Below are 20,494 nucleotides of genomic sequence, written 5' to 3'. Positions count from 1 at the left end.
TAATACTGATTTTGGCATTTTAACCCTTAGAAATTTTATGTGTAAAATTCAAAATTAATTACATGGAAAACCAACTCTGATATTGACAGTAAAGAATTCTTGCAGTCTGTTGATTTATTTCTTTTAGCATCTGCTTCAGACCAAATAGGAGGCTTTGTTGCTATTCTGCTACAGGTTTCACCCTCTTCCACCCTTGCCTCCTGAGAAAGGAAATAAAGGATGTTGTTATGGTCATAGGAGCCAAAATAACTATGATTGTTGAGAGAGAAATGTATGTAAAAGTAGAAGGTGAAAGAATGATCAGTTAAATGGAGCATATGTGGAAGCTTGAGAGAAGATTTAGTAATGAAATGTCATCTGTGGCTATGGACTTTGATTTTTAAAGTTATCTCTTTAGCAGCATGGGTTGAACAAATGAGACTTTAAAATTCCAAGTTTTAGCATTTAAAAGTTAACAATTTGTGTTCAAGATGTTAAAATAATACGAAGTACCACATCCCATTATTTCTAAAATGTACATTTTTTTAATATCTCTGAAATTAAGCTGCATCTCATAGTTTAAGGCAGAAACATTTTAAATGTACCATAAAGTAACTGTCTGACAGTGCCATCTTATATTCTGAGTTATGGTTTTATATATGTCTATAAATTTTAGAATTATTTTTAAAGTTGTTTTAACTAAGAATATTTCATGATAGGAAAATTGTTACTAAATCCCTAAAAATATAAATTTGGGGGTTAATTAACTATGTTAAGTAAAAACTATTCTCAAATAACATGGCAATTTAATTTCATCTAGAGGAACTGAATATGTGTATTAAAAATTAATATATAGTTAATTTGTAATCAAATAATTGAAAAGAGATTACTGTATAGATTGAAACTGTAAATTATTAATTTATATTTTATTCATATAGTATCTAAAATTCATCAACTTCAATTTTTAAAAAAATCAATGGGTATGAATGATTTTATCTTTTACCCTTCATAATTTTAAATTGCCACCTAACTTGGAATGTTAAGAGAGTGTATTTTTTCTATTAGCAATTATCTTGAGATAAAAGTGTTTTTTTCCTGAGATTTTCTAATTACGAAACTTGGAGAAAAATTAAAATTAACAGGAAAGAAGGTAAAATAAAGTGAGAATGGTCATAAAACGCTAGGTGAAAAAAAAAAGCTATATTGCAGGCTAAAACTAAGGTAGAAATTAAATTCTTTAAAAATTAGGAATACAAGATTGTAAGAATTATAGAATAATAGAAGTTAAGAAAACAAGGGGATGATTAAAATAGGCAAAGTTTAAATGTTGGGTTAAATTTTAATTTTTAAAAGGAAGCAAGCTGAGTTTATAAAAATTTAAAATGAACAAAAATAAAGTTTATTTAACATATATTTATTGAGCGCCTACTGTGTAATAGGTAAAAAACTTTTGGTCTTTATATCATATTCCCATGCTTCCTAAGCATTCAGCAGACATGGGAACCCTACTTATACCCTAGTTGTGCTACCCTGCTTATTTCCCCAAATCAAAACGCACATGCACTCACACACATGCATATATATCTGTGATGAGACCAATAGATCACAGGAAAGAAGTCCTTACGGTTTCTGTTTCCACTGCCTCCCTTCAGATATGATTTTGGCCATTGCAGGAGGCACTGTTATTCTCACACTTGTATATAATTGAAGCTCCAAGCATTTTAGATATAAGCTCTGCTTTTGGATATAATGAAAAGAGCAGTTATATCACAATAATCTCTCTCTTGCTAGCTAAAAAGCTATAACTTTAGAGTATCATCTTTCACTGGGAAAATACACTGTACTACCTTATTCTTTATTCTTTACCTTAAGTCTCTAAGATTTAAAATTTTTATTATGATAGTTATATTTTGCTTTGCTGAATTGTCCATGAAATTCTTTTGTCCATGAAATCAATCCATGAATATTTATCGTGCACCTGCATATACCTAGTACAGTGCTGTGCATTATATAAGAAGAAGGCACTGTCATTTCAAATTATATTATGGTTGGCCTCTAATAATATCTTTAAAATGTTGGTTGAATCAATAACTGGTGTTCCTTCTTCTTATTTAGATGGAAGTGAAAATGTGACAGGATTGGACCTTTCAGATTTTCCAGCATTAGCAGACCGAAACAGAAGGGAAGGAAGTGGTAACCCAACTCCATTAATAAACCCCTTGGCTGGAAGAGCTCCTTATGGTAAATAAGCTTTTTAATGATGGCCAATGGAAAGTTTCCATTGCACATACATATACACATACTGGTACTGGTATGTTTTCTTATCAGAGTAGTATTATTTATTGGAGTTGATATACCCAAAGTGCATTTTCCTTCCAGAATACCATCATAGCAAAGTTAAATGGGAAAACTTCGTTTGTACAGAAACACCGAAAGGAAGTCCTCATTGGTATTCAGAAGTTATTTTCTTCTGGCAGTTCTGCATTGATACACCTTAATGATTTTGTGCTCTGCCTTTTATTAATTCGTCACACATTTATGAAAAGAATACATTATTAGTGATTAATAATGACTGACCATACAGTAAATATTTTTTTCTAAGCGAGTTTTTTAACCTCCACACTATTGACATTTGGGTCAGATAATACCTTGTAAATGAGGGGCTGTCTTGTACATTATAGGATATTTAGCAACATCCCTGGCCTCTGCCTGCTGGATGCCAGAATCACCTCTTACCTCTCACCCTTCCCCCATTGTGACAACCACAGATGTCTCCATAATTGACAAATGTGTAGGAGAAAAAATTGCCTCCTGTTGAGAACCACAGCTCATGGGTCATGTATAGTTTATGTAGACTCTCCGTCACCATTAAAATATCCCATTTTACTGTCTCTAATAAGAAATTTGTCTTATAGATGCTAAATGAAAAGAATAGGGGTGCTAAATATTTTCCCTATATTCCTTGACCTTTAAATGTTCAAATGTATATAATACAGGATTTATTTGTATATTATAGGACAGTTGTAGAAACATGTGCAGTAACAATTTAGACATGAAAATTATGTAGCTGCAATGTAGCCGTATTCTTTTTATTCTTTGCACATATTGTTTCTTTTTGGCAGAACCTAATAGAGACCAGTAGCAGAAAACAATGAACTTAGAGGGATCAGTTCATCACTCTTACAACTGTTTTTTCCCCATTTTCAACCTAGAAGGATTTCCATGCCTTTCAGAATATGAAAATGAATAATATATGAAGATGGGAAAAACATTCATATTCTGAAGTTTCCAAATCAGTCTTCCAAAAATAACAAAAAATGATCTGGAAGTTGAGTACCTAGCTACTTGATTCTCACTTCAGACTCTAATGTTTTTAACCTTTCCTCATAGGTCCACTTTTTCATCCCTTTAGTCATTCCCGTTGCTCTCCTTGGACCAACTCTAGTTTCTCCATATCGTTCTTGAACTGTGGCGCCCCAAACTGGATATTGTCTCCAATAAGGGCCTGACTAATGCCAAGTATAGTGGGAGGATTACTTCCCAGTTCTTGCATGTTTTACATCTATTACATGGAGTCCAAGAAAATCTGAAATAATACGGAGTTGTTTAATAATTGATTGCAATTTGCTCACTCTGTAAGTCACTTTCAAGTAGAATACTGACATGTTCTCTTAAAATTTATTTTGTTCATTTGTATTTGACAACTGGTATTTATAATAGCTAGTCAAATATTTAAATAAAGCAAGCTTTTAAACAAAATTAATGATTATTATCAATATCAAATTATGTCTTAAACACTTATTTCCCTTGCATTATTTTGTATATTGAGTTATTAATCAATATATAAAAATGTAGTTCTTTATTGTTATCTGAATACTAATTTTTTTGAAGTATGCTTTCAGAGCAAAATAAAAATATTTTTGGTATATTATGAGGAAAGTTAACTTTTTATAATTTTTAGAAAAATATCATAAATATCAATTGCAATTCTCTGGATTATTTTCATTACATAGTTGGAATGGTAACAAAACCAGCAAATGAGCAATCCCAGGACTTCTCAATACACAACGAAGACTTTCCAGCATTACCTGGTTCCAGCTATAAAGATCCAACATCGAGTAATGATGACAGTAAATCTGTAAGTAACTGAGAATTATGTATGTCAGTGATGTAGTGTTTTCCCTTCAGATTTCTCTTATATTAACAGTTTTATAGACTATATTAAGGACTTACTAAATACTATTACAAAATTGTTTATCTTGAATATTCGTAATAATCTAACTTCTGAAGAATGTGGAAACTCTTTATAACTTAGAAGATAGCCTATTTTTTTCCTATTTCATATAGGTTTGCAAATTTCTGTTGAACTTCTCAGAGTTAATTTAGACTTTTATTGTAGTCCCTGTCAGCTGGATCCCATGAAGTTTGATATTATAGCCTTCTAAGGAGCTGTGTTTTTCTTGAGTAAGTTTTCTCCTTGAAGAATCTTTATACACATTTTTATTCCTGTGTTGATTCAGCCAACTCAGCTTCCTCTTTCTGACTTAACGAATATGTTTATTTCTTCCACATTTCACTGAAAATAGCTTTTTTTGTGTGATGGGAGTTTGTATATTAAAATTTTGATAAAGAAGACTATTGGGTAAGAATTAAAATAAATACGAATTTTAAAAGTGCGTATGTTCTGACTTATCTTGGAGGTTTTTATGGTGATATTTAAGTACTTAGTTTCTCTTCTAAATGAAAGTATTGAAGAGTTGTAATTTCAAGTGTATCCCGAAGCATGAAGTCCTGAGATGATAGTTAATATATTTTGTCTGTGACTGAAAATCTGAGATAAGTAAGAATATGTTTCATATATTCCTTGTCCTTTAAATGTTCAAGTGTGTATAATACAGGATTTATTTGAATACTATGGGACAGTTGTAGAAACAGAAAAATTTAATGTAGAACTTGGAACACAGGTAACTTACTACCAAATTAAATATAATAAAGAATGAATAGAAATGTGAATTTGAAATTTTTATATTTAACAAAAATTAATGTTACGTTTAATTTTTTTTTCATGTTAGAATTTGAATACATCTGGCAAGACAACTTCAAGTACAGATGGACCCAAATTCCCTGGAGATAAAAGTTCAACAACACAAAATAATAACCAGCAGAAAAAAGGGATCCAGGTGTTACCTGATGGTGGGACTCCATAAAATATGTCAGTGGTATTATAGAATTCTTTTTTTCTTTTACTTTTTCAGCAAAGATAAAAATGACTATGTTCTTCTTATTCAGGTCGGGTTACTAACATTCCTCAAGGGATGGTGACGGACCAATTTGGAATGATTGGCCTGTTAACATTTATCAGGGCAGCAGAGACAGACCCAGGAATGGTACATCTTGCATTAGGAAGTGACTTGACAACATTAGGCCTCAATCTGAACTCTCCTGAGTAAGTTTTTTTCTTTCCTTCCACATTTGTACGTAAGATCTCCCTGCATATCATCAAATTATATCACCTGCTGCCACTAATTGTTACTGTTATCTGTTGAATCATGGGTCATTCCCTTTCATATTAGCTCCTGTATCTCGGTCATTTCACAATATTACTCCTCTTATAATTTGGCCGTTTAAACACATATATGATCTTTCTAAATCCTGACATCTCGGCTCCTTGAATTTCTCTCCTCCAGAAATCTTACCCCTCTACTATACCTCACCTGCTCGCCTCTTTTGTCATCCTTTTGAGCTTGCCATTACTAGTAACTTTAGTTTCTCTGTAATTTTAATTCTGTGCTCCCATGCCACTTCTTATCTTCTATCTCTCTCCCTGTAGTGTTGGCTCCTATAATCATTTGACTCTATTGGGACCTTCAATCGATTCTTTTACCTTTTTGTTGTTCCGAAACATCTCTCTCTCTTTCCCTGCAGTGAACTCGCTTCCTTCTTACCCAGTTAAACTCTGTGGTCAGTCATACTGCTCTTCTGCATATACTCTTGACTGCTCTGCCCCTCTCCTGCTTTGTCATACTTGCGTGGCAAAAAACTATAACCCTGGTTATATCTCCGCCTATTCTATTTTTGACCTGTGCTACTGAGCCTGGTGGGAGAGAAACTTACAACTTCACTGCCTGGTTTCATTGTAGATATACATCCAGGAACGGGAAAAGTAGGACCTTAATTCTGCCAACCATAATCATAACTGGCATGCCTAGTCCATTTATTCTTTTGCTCTCCTATGCAACTATTTTATATTTGCCTATTCAAACCCCTGTCCTTACTCTCAGGTGATGGCCTTGTTTTTTTTTTTTATTTCTACTTTTTTAAGAAAGATGGAAGCAATCAGAAGAGAATGTCAGCATAGTCCTCCAACCAAATCTAACTATTTACTACCATCTGCACTCCCCTTATCTTGCACACTGTTGTTGTAGTTCAGGGGTCCTCACACTACGGCCTGCGGGCCACATGCAAATACAAATACTGTATTTGTTCCCGTTTTGTTTTTTTACTTCAAAATAAGATATGTGCAGTGTGCATAGGAATTTGTTCATAGTTTTTTTTTAAACTATAGTCCGGCCCTCCAACGGTCTGAGGGACAGTGAACTGGCCCCCTGTTTAAAAAGTTTGAGCACCCCTGTTGTAATTGATCCATTCTTTTCTAATTTTTTGTACTTTGTTGGGTTGTTTCTGTCGGCATACAAATATGTTATTACTTTCATATTAAAAGGACTTCTTGGTCTAATGCCCCCCATTTTTATATTCTCCTTTGAAGTAAAATTCTTCAAAAGAGCCATCTCTGTAAATCCCATTTGTCTTCTATTCTCTGTTAATATTTTATTCCTGCTACACTAAAACTATTCTTGTCAAGGTCATCAAATGACCAGTATATTAATAAATTCATTGGTCACTTTCAGGAACTTATCCTTTTTTGACCTGTGAGCAACATTTGACATACATAGTAGAAGCGCTGCTGTATTGCTTCTCACTAGTTTAACTGCTACCTTCCTCTTTTGAATCACCATCCCCTCTTGCCTGGATTACTCCATTAGCTAATCACTGGTTATTTCTCCTTCCTTTGCCCCTCATAATCTCTTCTTTACACAGCAGCCAGGACAATTCTTTTTGAATAAGTTAATTCTCTGTTATATACCCATTAAGGATTTATAGTTTCATTACGATTAAAAACCCAAAAATATTTACAGGCCTTCTAATATCTATAGGCCTGATTTCTGTCTCTCTCCAATAGCTTCTCCCTTTGTTCACTCTGTCCCAGCTTCACTGGCCTTCTTGCTGTACCTCAGACATGTCAGTTACATCTCTGCCTTAGTGGTTCTAGCAGTTTCCTCAGACTAGGATAGTCTTTAACAGATAAATAATGGTTAATTCCTTACATTCTTCAAGTCTTTGTTCATATCTGACCTTTTAAATGATACCTAACCTGATACCTATATTTAATTATATAACTAATCTCCTCTCTCTGCCCCTCCACTAATGGGGAATATTATTTATCATGTAAATAGTTTTTATCTGCCTCCCTCCAATCCACCATCCTGAACCAAAAAGTAAGTTTCATTTTGTCAGTGAGCTTTGCTTTGTTTGTTGATGTATTTCAAGCACCTGTAATGGTTCCAGGCATATAATAAGCACTCAATAAATATTTGATGAATTTGAACTTTTGCTTTTAATAATTACTGATTTTCTTTCTTTTTTTTTGACCATAAAAATGAGAAAGTAATTTTACTTGGGTCATGGTATTAATGAATTCTAAGCATAGGCATAGATATCTATATGTACAGTTGTTCATAAGGAAAAAGGCATGCAGGTTATGATTATTACAATAGCTTTATTGACTCAAAAGAATGTCACAATGCAACTGTAAATCTACTTTTGCCAACCCCTGTATATATAAAACCTGGTTTCAGTTTCCTGCTGTATATAAGTCATAGTAAACCCAAGAAAGGAAATTAGAAATAAAAACTTAATGTTTTTGAAGTTATTGTTTTTCCTGATATCCTGAACTAAAATTAGAAATCTTTTTTCCTACCCTGGACTTCAGAGTGTTTTTTTTCCCCTCCTTTATTCAGAAATCTCTACCCCAAATTTGCATCACCCTGGGCATCTTCACCTTGTCGACCTCAAGACATAGGTAGGAGATTGTATTTGTGTTAAGACCTTTAAAAAATATATTTATAACTGAGAATCAGTTAATAAGGCTTTTTTTATTTTATTATCTAGACTTCCATGTTCCATCTGAGTACTTAACGAACATTCACATTAGGGATAAGGTGAGTGTAGTTTATTATTCTACTCAGCATGAATTTATAAGTATTCAGGCACTGTTTTTCAGTTCAGATAGCATAATACTTGGAAATAATTAGCAATGGTCTCAGGTATGATTTCACATGTTTATTCAGCTATATGTAGCAATTTTATTTCTACTTTGGTTTGTAATATTAATGTTGATGAGGTTCTGGATTACTTTTTTTTTAATATTTTTCAACAAAACACTTTTAGGACTGATAAAATACTGCTTTATAGTTATCAGTAATAGTGTACAACCATCACCGTAGTTGATGGGAATAAACTAACTTGAAATATGTATAAATTCCTTCTGATGTTCATACGGAAGAAGACATGCAGGTTATGATTATTACAGTAGCTTTATTAACTCATAAGAATATTACAATGCAACTGTAAACCTACTTTTGCCAATCTGTGTATATATAAAATCTTTTTTTAGATTTTATATCTTTATCGGTTAGAAAGATTTTCTTATAGTACAGATACAGTGTTTTTAATAGAATTATATATTTAAAAACTACTTATGACTTTTGGCTTTTTTCTGTAATTTTTTTTTCTATTTTTGAATTACCTAAAATTCTAGTTATAAAGTAACTGTTAACAGATTGCAGCTTTAATCTTTTTTTTTTCTTTTTTCCCTGGTCAAAGAAAGAAAGAAAGTGGTAAACACTTACTTTAGGGGAAAGAACTAAGAGTTTATTTTTGTTAGAAATAGTGTCTGGATTTTGGCCTTGTGAAAGGATATAATATATTAAAATTACATATTTGTGTTATTCCTATGTGTATAAGTGGCTAATGTAAATGACAGTGTTCTGCATCTGTACCATGTAGTTGTGTAAGCCAAATCGATATTGATGTTGTGGACAGGCAAATAAAGAGATATATTTCTCACTATGTCTTAATTCTTGAGTTAGGTGGAAGATAAGTATGAGATGGAGATAGATATCTTTTTCTATTTTTGGATTGTGTGACTTGCTGCCACCTCCACTGTAGGACTCTTTTGCTCCCAATACCTAAAGGATCAAGACCATTTCTCAATTCCAATTTACTAACTTAGGATGATTTGACACATGTGGGACTGCTACCTGAATGGGGATAATATGAATGGAGAGAAAAATTACATTCAGAGAATGTGTAGCAGTTAAGTAAATATTTAGATACAGGATTAAGAAAAAAGATAAAAGTATTGTTGTTTTGGTGAGCATTTAAGATTTATATTAATGTGAGAATTTGAAACTATTGAACTCACATTTTATAGTTGGTAGACAATTTGTTTCTGCTTTCTAGAGGGACATGTAAAGCAGTCATACATTCATTTAATCAAAAAAAAGCAATCTCGTCATCATTTTTGTACTTAACATCCATGATTTGCTAAATATACTTAACCAACTGATTTGTGGTTGAGTCATTGTCAAATGTAGATTCAATAACATTTCCTGTGAGTCTATCAGGCATACAAGGCTTGTTCACATACAGTCACTTAGTTAATTTCATTTTCATTCTTAGTAACCCTTGTAAGATTTCATTTTCTACATTTTATAATTGAAGTTTAGAGACATTAAATTACTTGAAATGGTATATTAGTAAGTAATGGAATTAGATCTTGAATATAAGTTCTTTATCTCCGAGCACAATGTTTCACTATTACTCCCACATTGGATAACTGATAAATCCCTTAAGTAAGACATTCAGCATTTGAACTCAATTAGAAGTTTTTATTTAGCTCTTTTCCTATTAGTACATAAAATAGATGTACCAGAAGTAATTGTTAAATAACTTTAGTCACTTAAATAATAAACTACCCTAAATGATGAAACTCTCCTTTAGAATTATAGCTACTTGTGTAATCATGTAATAGCAGTTATCTGCTATGAAGAGAAGAGTTTATGTTTCTGTTTTTACTTTAGTGGTAGTAGTTATATGTTAGGATTTTCAGACTTGTTTTACATTTGAGAATAATTTATTTCTCTTTTCTAGCTGGCCGCAATAAAACTTGGCCGATATGGAGAAGACCTTCTCTTCTATCTCTATTACATGAATGGAGGAGACGTATTACAACTTCTAGCTGCAGTAGAGCTGTATGTTCAAAATATTTTTAAACATTTTTGTATTATAGTGGATCTTGTTTATTCTAAAAGCTGCTTTTTAAAAAAATTATGATGGCTGTAGTTTTTGTCTTTTGTTTTTAAAGTGAAAATATTTCTCCATCAAGAAATTTATTTTTACATTTAGTAAAATAAAGTTAATTTAGATTGAAATCTTAGATTACTATGGCTTCATAATCACTGTGTACATAAAAAGAATTTTAAACTTAACCCTAAGTTTGAAAGAAGCCTGAAGACAGAATCAACTTGGATCATGGATTTGGTGAATCTAATTTTTATAAGATATGGTTCATAACTGTGGTTCATCTGACTCCTTATGGAACCACATGTGTTAGTGACAGTGAATTTCATCATTCAGTAAACATCTATTAAATATTATGTGGGCAACTCACTGTACATATATCTTGTGTGTTTTGAATATTGATAAGATAAAGTCCAACTTAAATTACTGTTAAGAAGTTGGTCCACGGATATGTTTTTTTCTGAGCATTTCTGTTTTTACCTGATGCTGTACAAATAAAAAGTGTGTTGTTTCTCATGTACAGTTGGTAACATATTAGTCATTCTAATCATGATTACTATACAGTGAGTTACTAAAAAATTCTGATGTTATGATTAGGAGACATTTTTACAGATTTAAGTATTTTAGAACATTTCTTATAATATTTCTACAAATGGCTTTGATTAGATACTTAACTGTAAAACTTACTGTGTTGATAATAAATTGTTTTTTATTTCTCAGCTGAGAATTTGTTTTTTTCTCATGTTCTTTTCACATTTTTTGTAAGATAGGAATTGATAACCGTTCCTTTTAAGTTATAAGTAAATAAATTCATTCATCCATCCATCACTGGCTGTTTTGTCTCATATCATAAATCTAAAAATTACCTCATGGTATGGATAGGAAGATACTTGTTTACGTGGAGGTGTTGTGTGAATTTAAATAGTTAATTCAAATAGACATTGTATTTAGTTCCATACAAAATAATTCAAGTAGTTGGCATTTTTGTTTGTTTTAATAGATATTTCTATTTCTATTGAATATTAAGAAGAACAAAAAAGTGAAGTTTCTGGAACACAATCGTTCTTTATTTGGTCTGCCTAAGATTTTACCACATCACTCATAAAGTTTTTAAGATCTTGTTTTGTTTTCATTAAAAGTTTCTTCAGTTAAGTAAAGATGTGGGTTTTGGAAAAATTAAGAAATTATTTTTCTGCATTTATTTCACTAGGGTTGTACATAATAACAATAAAAGTCAGGACAAAGAAGCATTCTTATTTATATATTTTATGTGTAATAATTTTCTGAGAAAAGTTTTAAAAATATGAGCCACAGGAAAATATTAATTGTCTTTTTCTCTTAAAAATTGAAGTTTTAACCGTGATTGGAGATACCACAAAGAAGAACGAGTATGGATTACCAGGGCACCAGGCATGGAGCCAACAATGAAAACCAATACATATGAGAGGGGAACATATTACTTCTTTGACTGTCTTAACTGGAGGAAAGTAGCTAAGGTATATATTTTGTTCATGTGTAAATGTATAAATGTAGATTTAAAAAAGAAGTGACCTCTCTTGTCTGTTTATATGTACCAATGCATTCATTTTAGTAATGTGCCAGATATTTGGTCTTTTGTCTCTACCTCCTCAGCTTGATTTATTTAACTCTAGGAGAGTATGCAGAAACAGTTCATATCACTCATAGTTAGAAAAATGATTGAACTTGGTAAGAAATTTTGTAACTTTTCAAAAGCCTTGGTGACATTTTAAATATTTTTGTTTCTACTAAGTTGTAAAATAAAGATACTCTTGTGCAATGCCAGTCATGTATTATATTATTGTTACTTTTTATTAAGCAGGTCTGAGATTTCCCATAAACCGGTATATATAAACAGATACAGGGTTTTTAAAACAGTTGCACACATTAAAGAAAGGAGTTTAGAGTTTTGCAACAGAAGACAGTTCATTGGATGATTTTTTAGTTGTTAGTTTGGGCTTTTTTTTCTTTCGAGTCAGCTTTACTAAACTGATAAAAAGGTAAAACATTTTAAGAAAACAATGTAAAGTGCTTACCAGATATTTATCACGAAAAACGTTTTAAATTACAAGATTTCATATAAAACTTGAAAAATACAAGGGATTAAATTTTTTAAAAATTACTATTTTTAGGTGTTTTCTCAATGATAAATGTCATTACTTCTCAGACCAAGTCCATATACCACTATAGACTGTATTTGAGTTATTTTAACCATTCTACTTATTATGCATATCTTGATTTCAAAAGTAGATCTATGTTCTAACTTTTCAGTTATGTTAAAATAATTATATTCATTACAAAGAGTACATAAGACATTGTGTATATTACCTGTTCTTTAAGAAGTGATAGTGTAATAGAAAGCCATAGTCTTTGTTGTCATGGATTTAAATTTAACTCCTGTTTCTGCTATTTATGCTTTCACCTTGTGCAAGTTTCCTTTTAAATCAAAATACTTACCTCTAGATTTTCATGAACTTTAAATTAGATTACACACAAACACATTTATACTAAATGTAGTGCTTGGCAAATACTGAGTATTTATATATGAGAGTAGTTGTGGTAGTTTGTTGCTTCTGTTTCAATCATTGTTATTACAGCTTCTTTTTTCCCAAAGATGGAAAAATGATAATTGATTGTTATTAGGTTAGGTCAATGGTCCTCAAATTTTAGCTTACATCAAAATTACCTGGAGACCTTTACACAGATTGCTTGGCCATACCGCCATTGTTTCTGACTTAGTGAGTTTGTAGATGGAACCTGAGAATTTTTATTTCTAACAAGTTCCCAAGTGATGCCAATGATGACGCTGGTCCGTGTCTGGAGCCATACTTTGAGAAACTCTGTTAGTTGATTCTATAGGAGAGAAAAGGTCTCTTTGGAGGATGAAAAATTCTATTAGGAAATAACTGAAGTTTTTTCCATTCAATTTGAGGCTTTTGCTTGTAAATTATTCCAAATTTAGGATATGCAAAAAAGGGGTGGATGTGTGAAGTAGATAGATATATAATTTTAGATACATTTCAGTTCAGTATATGTGAAGAAAATCAAGTTATATGAAAAGTACTTGTTTCCTATAGAACTAAGTTCTCCCCATAAAGTTAAATATTCAGAAACAATTTAATAGGGCCCCTATTAAACATTAATAGGACCCCTTATTATCTCACAAAAGGAAATCCGTAGTCAGAGAAATGTCATTTTAAAGAATATTTTGTGTGTGTGTGTGTACACGCGCACACACAAAATAATTTTACTCAATTTTATCTCTCGTATTGTTGGGTTTTCTTAACCTTTTCCTTTAAAATTTTTAGCAGTGCCGTAGGAAAATAAAATTTGGGAAATAATCACTAAACTTTTCCCTAAGAAATCTCTCTTGAAGTAATTTGCTGGCCACTTGTACTGATATTCTTTAACAAAATTATTTTCATAGTAATGAAAGCAAGTGGAATTTTGGTTTTTATCAAATTTCTTTTGGTTGTATTAAAGTACAGGTTCATAAACTTAAACCAAGTTGTATTGTATTCATAGAATAAACTTTTGCAATGACTTCTGTTTTTTTAGGTTGTTTTCAGTATTTTTCTAGAAACTGGATTAGGAATTAAATTAATTTCATTCATAGTTATATTCATTAACAGATTTCATTATACTACACAAACTCCATTAAAATGCCAGGTCCCAAGTTAATTTCAAAGTCCTCATCTGTAAAGTAGGTGTGGCTTACTATTTACAGTTAAAGAACATGCATTAAATAGCTTCAACTCATTGTAAGAAGCCTACACTGAGAATTAGTATTATAACTAATAACTTGATGTTACCATGGTATCATGAAAAGTATTGTCCTGATTCGACCATAATCAGGTCTCCATCCAGAATATCTTGTATATGAGGTTCTTCCTTTCTCTTTTGCAAACCACTTAATATTTTTAGGGAAATTAAGAATTGAAATGTTAAGTAAGGGAGATTATTTAAATCAGAAGTACTTCTTATCCCTAAAAATTCTGACTCTGAGTTCTAGGATGTGGCCCGTTATTTATTTTAAAAATGTCTTATATGTCAATAATTTATGTACATAAAAATGTTGATGCTGCCTTTGCTTATTCTCCCCTTTTAGATAATCTTGACTTGTCAGCAGACTAGGTGGTCTGTCTTATGTGAAATTACTCACTATCCCACTAATTTAAAATAGTGGTAATTTGGATAGTAGTTATTTTACTCTTAATGAGTAAAATTTGAAAAATCATTTCATCCACAGGGAAATTTTAGATGCTGGAGGCTGCCCTGTTATCAGTAGCTTTCTCATACTAAACTTACAAACTTAAGAATTTTTTCGGCCTAACTTTACCATTTGAGTCCAACATTGAATAGGATTTTTAATGCTTAGGATTTTTATCATATCATAGCCTGATATAAATAAGGGTGGTTTTTTTTATTTATTTTTTTTTTCATTAACTTCACTTGTACATTTTAGTACTTTTTATACTGTAATTAGGAATGTGCTTTTTTCAAAATAAAAAGTATTTCTAATATAACTGTACTTAAGATAGTTTGTTACTTCCTTCCTAAAATTTAATGAGGACTTATCATTAAAGTTAAGAAAAAGCTGACATTTCTGAGGATTTTAGAAAACATTCCTGCAGTGTATGTTTTTCTGTGAAATTTGATCAGTAATAATAATTTTACTTGACATCTGAATCCAGTGCATGTGTTCCAATTCTGCTTCTTAGTAACCTTTTGAGAATATGTAACCTAATTTTATTAATAGAAAAATGAAGACAATAGAAGTTATTTTTTAAAAGTATCTAGAACTCATTCTAGCCTTTAAAATCATTAAACTGTAATCTAAAAATTTTTTTCCATTAAAGCAAATACATACATAGATCTTCTAATACCTAATCTTTGAATACTTTAATAGTTAAGTGTTCTGTTTCTAAAAGAAATGAAGAAAACTGTGTTTATTAATTCATCAACCATTAGTTACATTCCTGCTAGGGCCCTGGCACTATTCTAGACAGTAGGTAGTCATATACAAAAGAAGACATCCTTCTTGCCCCTACAGATTATACAGAGGTAGAGGTGTACATATGTGTTATGTGTGTGCATATAGCATAAACATGTAAAAGAGATGTAATCAACAATCAAAGTTAGGGATACCAGTATATAGTAAGCTTTGCATATTTTAACAATGAAAGTATAGAGAAAACAAAAATAAGATTTTAAAAATGGAACACAAAAGTGTGACCTATTTAATTTCTAAATCTGATATAAAGGTCTTTGTGAGTCTCTTAATTATCATCCTATATAATAAAAGGGTAATACGCAAATCGACTGAAGGGCGGAACGACTGGTTGCTATGACACGCACTGACCACCAGGAGGCAGGTGCTCAACGCAGGAGCTGCCCCCTGGTGGTCAGTGCACTCCCACAGGGAGAGTGCTGCTCAGCCAGAAGCCCAGAAGCCAGGCTGACGGCTAGCAAGCACCGTGGCAGTGGCAGGAGCCTCTCCCTCCTCTGCCACAGCACTAAGGATGTCCAACTGCCAGCTTAAGCCGGCTCCCCCTGGGGAGCGGGGAGCAGACCTAAGCCCGCAGTTGGACATCCCCCAAGGGCTCCCAGACTGCAAGAGGGCGCAGGCCTGGCTGGGGGACCCCCCCGCCCCCAAGTCCACAAATCTTGTGCACCCGGCCTCTAGTATTAAAATATTTATGTTCCCTAGATTTAAACTGATCTCTTTTTTAAAGATATAGGGAAAATATATGTGCATTGATGAAATCACTCTAGTTATAAATTTTAACAATAGAATTCACCAATGTGCAATGACAAAGACAGGAAAATGGAACAGAATTTTAAATTTTAAAACTTAGGTCGTGAGATGTATGATTTGTCACAGTTACAACTAGACTTTTTACCCTATAACTACACATAATTTAGAATGATAGATCAAAAAGATACTTTCTTTACTAACTGGGTATGCATCTTAAAGCCAGACAATAAATTCTTTTAAAGCCTAGCCAGGTGAAAAGAGAGTTGTGCTTATACAGTGTATTAGAGAGAGCTGTGGTGATTGTGATGGTAATTCTGATATTGCTAGTTTTTACTGATAAGCATATAACCACTGTGCTTTTGTTACTCTACAAACCGTATAAAGTGAACCTTTTTAGATTAAAGTCATCCCTGGGTGCCTTCTTTATAAATATTTGTCAGTGGACTGAAGTTTTTCAACATTATTTATGGATATATGGTGTAATGAAGTGATTCTATTTTGGATCTTCGGCTAAGAATATTAAAAATAATGTTTTATGCTGGAAAAGTCATGGTATTACACGGATCTGGATTCTAATCCTAAACCTGATACTTGTATGACTTGGGCAAGTTACTTGTGAGCCCCATGTTCCTCAGGTGCAAAATGAAGATGATATCTACAGTTATAAAGATTAGAATAAAATCAACTCTAGCCCTATTTTGACACACATTAGACTTTCAGCAAGTTATACTTGCTCTTTATGTAATTGTTAATGTAATATCCTTAAATTTTAAATACTTGGTTTTGTATCTCAAAATTTAATCATGACATAGGTTTTCATTTTAATTTAAGAGTGAACTTTCCCCCTTAATTTAATAGTGGAAATACTCATTATTGAAATCAATACAAAACAAAACAGATAAGGTAAAATATAGTAACCCATAGTACTAACATTACTTGCTGGCTTTCTTTAATCATAATATATCATATTAAATAATTTTTAAAATGTGATCGACTGAGATAGTTTGTGCTAAATGAATTTAGTTGTAGAATTAATGATTTTAGAACCGCTTGCTCTTTGGATTTGCAAAAGTATGATTTTTATATTAATACTAGAAGCCTGGTGCATGATTGGGGCCGGGAGAGACGAAGGAGGTTGGCCAGCTGGGGAGGGACTGTGGGAGGGCTCCAGGACATGTCCAGCCTTTCTCGCTCAGTCCCAATCAGCCGGACCCCACCAGCAAGCTAACCTACTAGTCGGAGCATCTGCCTCCTGGTGGTCAATGCATGTCATAGCGAGCGGTTGAGCAGCCTTAGCATATCATTAGCATATTATGCTTTAATTGGTTGAACGGTCAACTGGACATTTAGCATATTAGGCTTTTATTATATAGGATAGGATAAAAAATTATATTCTGCATCTCATTGATCTTGGTTAAGTATGAAAACAATGGCTTCAACATTTTTAAATTTTAAAACTCATGAAGATAATGTAGTATTTTGGAAGTTTAATTGGAATAGGCTGTGCAGTTTGCTTTCAAATGTGCCTACATCAGCCACTATCTAGTTTTGGGTAGCAGTTACATCTTTTCAGGGGTTTGCTTTTGTGAAATGGGAAGTCTGGAGATGTGTGAGTTTTAAGTTCATTGTTTTTCCTGAAATTTAAATGTTAGAATAACTTTGTATGCTTTTTTTATAAGACAAATTGGTAAACTATTTCTAAAGTTTTTTCATGAAAAATAAATTTTTAGGTTTTATATTTCATTGAATGAGGCTTTACTTTTAAGTATAGCATGTCCCAAAAATGTATACACACTTTAACAGCTGATAACTCACTTAATTTTCACTCCTTTTCAGGTTTAACTGATTTGAAATAATGGGTGAAGCCATACTAAGTTTTGAACAAAGAAAATTTATCCTAAAGTGGCATTATACTTCTTTTTATGGGGATACATAAAAGATAAAGTTTATGGTACAAAACCAACAGCAGTCGACGAATCGAGGGTGCACAAAATACCGAACGAAATGATTCTTGATGTTTGCGATTCCATTGCTTCATATTATCAGCAGTGCCTGGACCAGAACGGTCATCAGTTTGAAAACTGGCGTTGAAAAAGAAAATTATTCCTTTCTGTAGATTCTTTTAAATTTTGAAAATGAACTGTATGTTAATAAATACTGACTTTATAATCTATTCAAAGTGTGTTATACATTTTTGGGGACACCCTATATTCTCTAATTTTCTGTGTTTTTTATTAGTGATATAGTAAGTACCCTGTCAAGTTTTTATTTTTGAGGGGGAAAGAAGCATAGAATTTTTGTCATAAAATAGATGTTCATGAGAAGTCTGACTTTTATGCAGGAAGTCTCTATTTTATTTATTAGATAGAAATGACAGCATATTATTTTCATTCAAGCTATATTTTACCTAAGAGAAAAGTTAGTTGGCATATCTGTGTCTGTGAACGTTCTCATATATGTAGGTATTTTGTTAATATAGTAAAATATGTTTTCACAAAACTTGGAGGACAAAGGGAGAGGAAATCAACTAAATTCTTAAATTTGGTTTTGTAGGAGTTCCATTTGGAATATGACAAATTAGAAGAACGGCCTCACCTGCCATCCACCTTCAACTACAACCCTGCTCAGCAAGCCTTCTAAAAAAAGACTTCCCTTTTCTTGGGGTATGGCTGTCTCAGCACAATACTCAACATAACTGCAGAACTGATGTGGCTCAGGCACCCTGGTTTTAATTCCTTGAGGATTTGGCAATTGGCTTACGCAAAGGGTCACCATTTGAGGTCCTGCCTTACTAATTATGTGCTGCCCAACAACTAAATTTGTAATTTGTTTTTCTCTAGTTCGAGCAGGGTCTGAATTTTTTTCATTTATTTTCTTTTTTTGCCAGCAGACAGACTTGGGTCTATAAAGACAAGCAAATACACTGACAGAAGTTTACCGTTTAGTTTCTAAAATGTAAAAAAGAAAACCCACAAAAGACTCAACAAAATTAGACCACAAAATTTGCATTGTTCATTGTAGCACTATTGGTAATAAAATAACAAATGTTTGTGCATTTTTATGTGAAGATCCTTCTCGTATTTCATTTGGAAAGATGAGCAAGGTCTGCTTCCTTCATTTTACTTCCCCTTTTGTTTTTGAAAGGCAGTTTCGCCAAGCTTAACGCAAGAATATCTGACTGTTTAGAAGAAAGAGATTGCCACAATCTCTGGATGGTTTCCAGGGTTGTGTTATTACTGAGCTTCATCTTTCCAGAATGAGCAAAACACTGTCCAGTCTTTGTTACGATTTTGTAATAAATGTGTACATTTTTTTTAAATTTTTGGACATCACATGAATAAAGGTATGTATGTACGAATGTGTATATATTATATATATGACATCTATTTTGGAAAATGTTTGCCCTGCTGTACCTCATTTTTAGGAGGTGTGCATGGATGCAATATATGAAAATGGGACATTCTGGAACTGCTGGTCAGGGGACTTTGTCGCCCTGTGCACTAAAGGGCCAGATTTTCAGCAGCCAAGGACATCCATACCCAAGTGAATGTGATGGGACTTAAAGAAGTGAACTGAGACAATTCACTCTGGCTGTTTGAACAGCAGCATTTCATAGGAAGAGAAAAAAAGATCAATCTTGTATTTTCTGACCACATAAAGGCTTCTTCTCTTTGTAATAAAGTAGAAAAGCTCTCCTCACTGCAGTGTTGACTTTGATTTGAAATTGTGAAATTATTTCTTCAGCATGAAAAATAGAAGATAAGAAAACTAAGGGTTTACAAATATCAAATTGAAGGGTGTAACTAAACAATTTAAAATGTAGTTTTCTTTCAGTTTTTGACAAGTCGTTTACTGGAGCCATCACCATTTCACTGGTAGGTTAAAATGTAGACATTTTTAGTATTAACCAAGTTCAAAACAGAGAAAACTATTAGAAATAAAACTTCCTGATCACTCTTGGGACCCAATCAAAATGCTTTTCTTTTGCATGAAACTTGTAAGAAATTTCTCGCTAGACCTTTGATATTTATCATTAAGAAGTAATACTCAGATTAAGGGAAGCCAAAAGCAGTGGCAGGACAGACTTCACCTCCAGTGTGCTGGCCTGGATATTTCACAGTTACAAGTTGATGGGTTCTTTTCCATCTAAACTTAAATACTGTATTTAAAAATGCCTGAAGACTGAAGCTATGAAAGCAGAACTAAAGATAGTAAAAGGGAGGCAGTGAGTATTGATCTGTAAATTTTCCTTTTTAACCTATTTTTCTATGAAGAGTGAAAGTTTGACATTTACCAAATCATTTTTGAAAATGAAAC

The 20,494-nt window shown here is 32.5% G+C and overlaps 1 protein-coding gene across 13 annotated transcripts in view; it reads left to right on the top strand.

Annotated features, from left to right (window-relative positions):
* CNOT2 (CCR4-NOT transcription complex subunit 2) overlaps window positions 1-19,876 on the top strand; it is a 129,884-nt gene extending 110,008 nt beyond the window's left edge. For 10 of the 13 annotated variants that reach the window (XM_006095471.2, XM_014461501.2, XM_023759457.1 and 7 more), the window contains 9 exons: window positions 2,095-2,220; window positions 3,993-4,117; window positions 5,052-5,172; window positions 5,269-5,425; window positions 8,058-8,119; window positions 8,209-8,258; window positions 10,252-10,352; window positions 11,753-11,897; window positions 18,731-19,876. In XM_006095471.2, coding sequence (XP_006095533.1) covers window positions 2,095-2,220; window positions 3,993-4,117; window positions 5,052-5,172; window positions 5,269-5,425; window positions 8,058-8,119; window positions 8,209-8,258; window positions 10,252-10,352; window positions 11,753-11,897; window positions 18,731-18,817 — 974 coding nt within the window. In that variant the 3' untranslated portion in view covers window positions 18,818-19,876. Of the gene's footprint in view, window positions 1-2,094; window positions 2,221-3,992; window positions 4,118-5,051; window positions 5,173-5,268; window positions 5,426-8,057; window positions 8,120-8,208; window positions 8,259-10,251; window positions 10,353-11,752; window positions 11,898-18,013; window positions 18,060-18,730 lie in introns of those variants that run through there. The other 3 variants (XM_023759456.1, XM_014461492.2, XM_023759460.1) reach the window with 3 other exon arrangements.
* Window positions 19,877-20,494: the final 618 nt, after the last annotated feature.

This window comes from Myotis lucifugus, unplaced genomic scaffold (genome assembly GCF_000147115.1).
Source record: "Myotis lucifugus unplaced genomic scaffold, Myoluc2.0 scaffold_156, whole genome shotgun sequence".
NCBI lineage: Eukaryota > Metazoa > Chordata > Mammalia > Chiroptera > Vespertilionidae > Myotis > Myotis lucifugus.
Note: the sequence above shows the minus strand (reverse complement) of the source record. Positions and strands in the feature narration are given on the sequence as shown.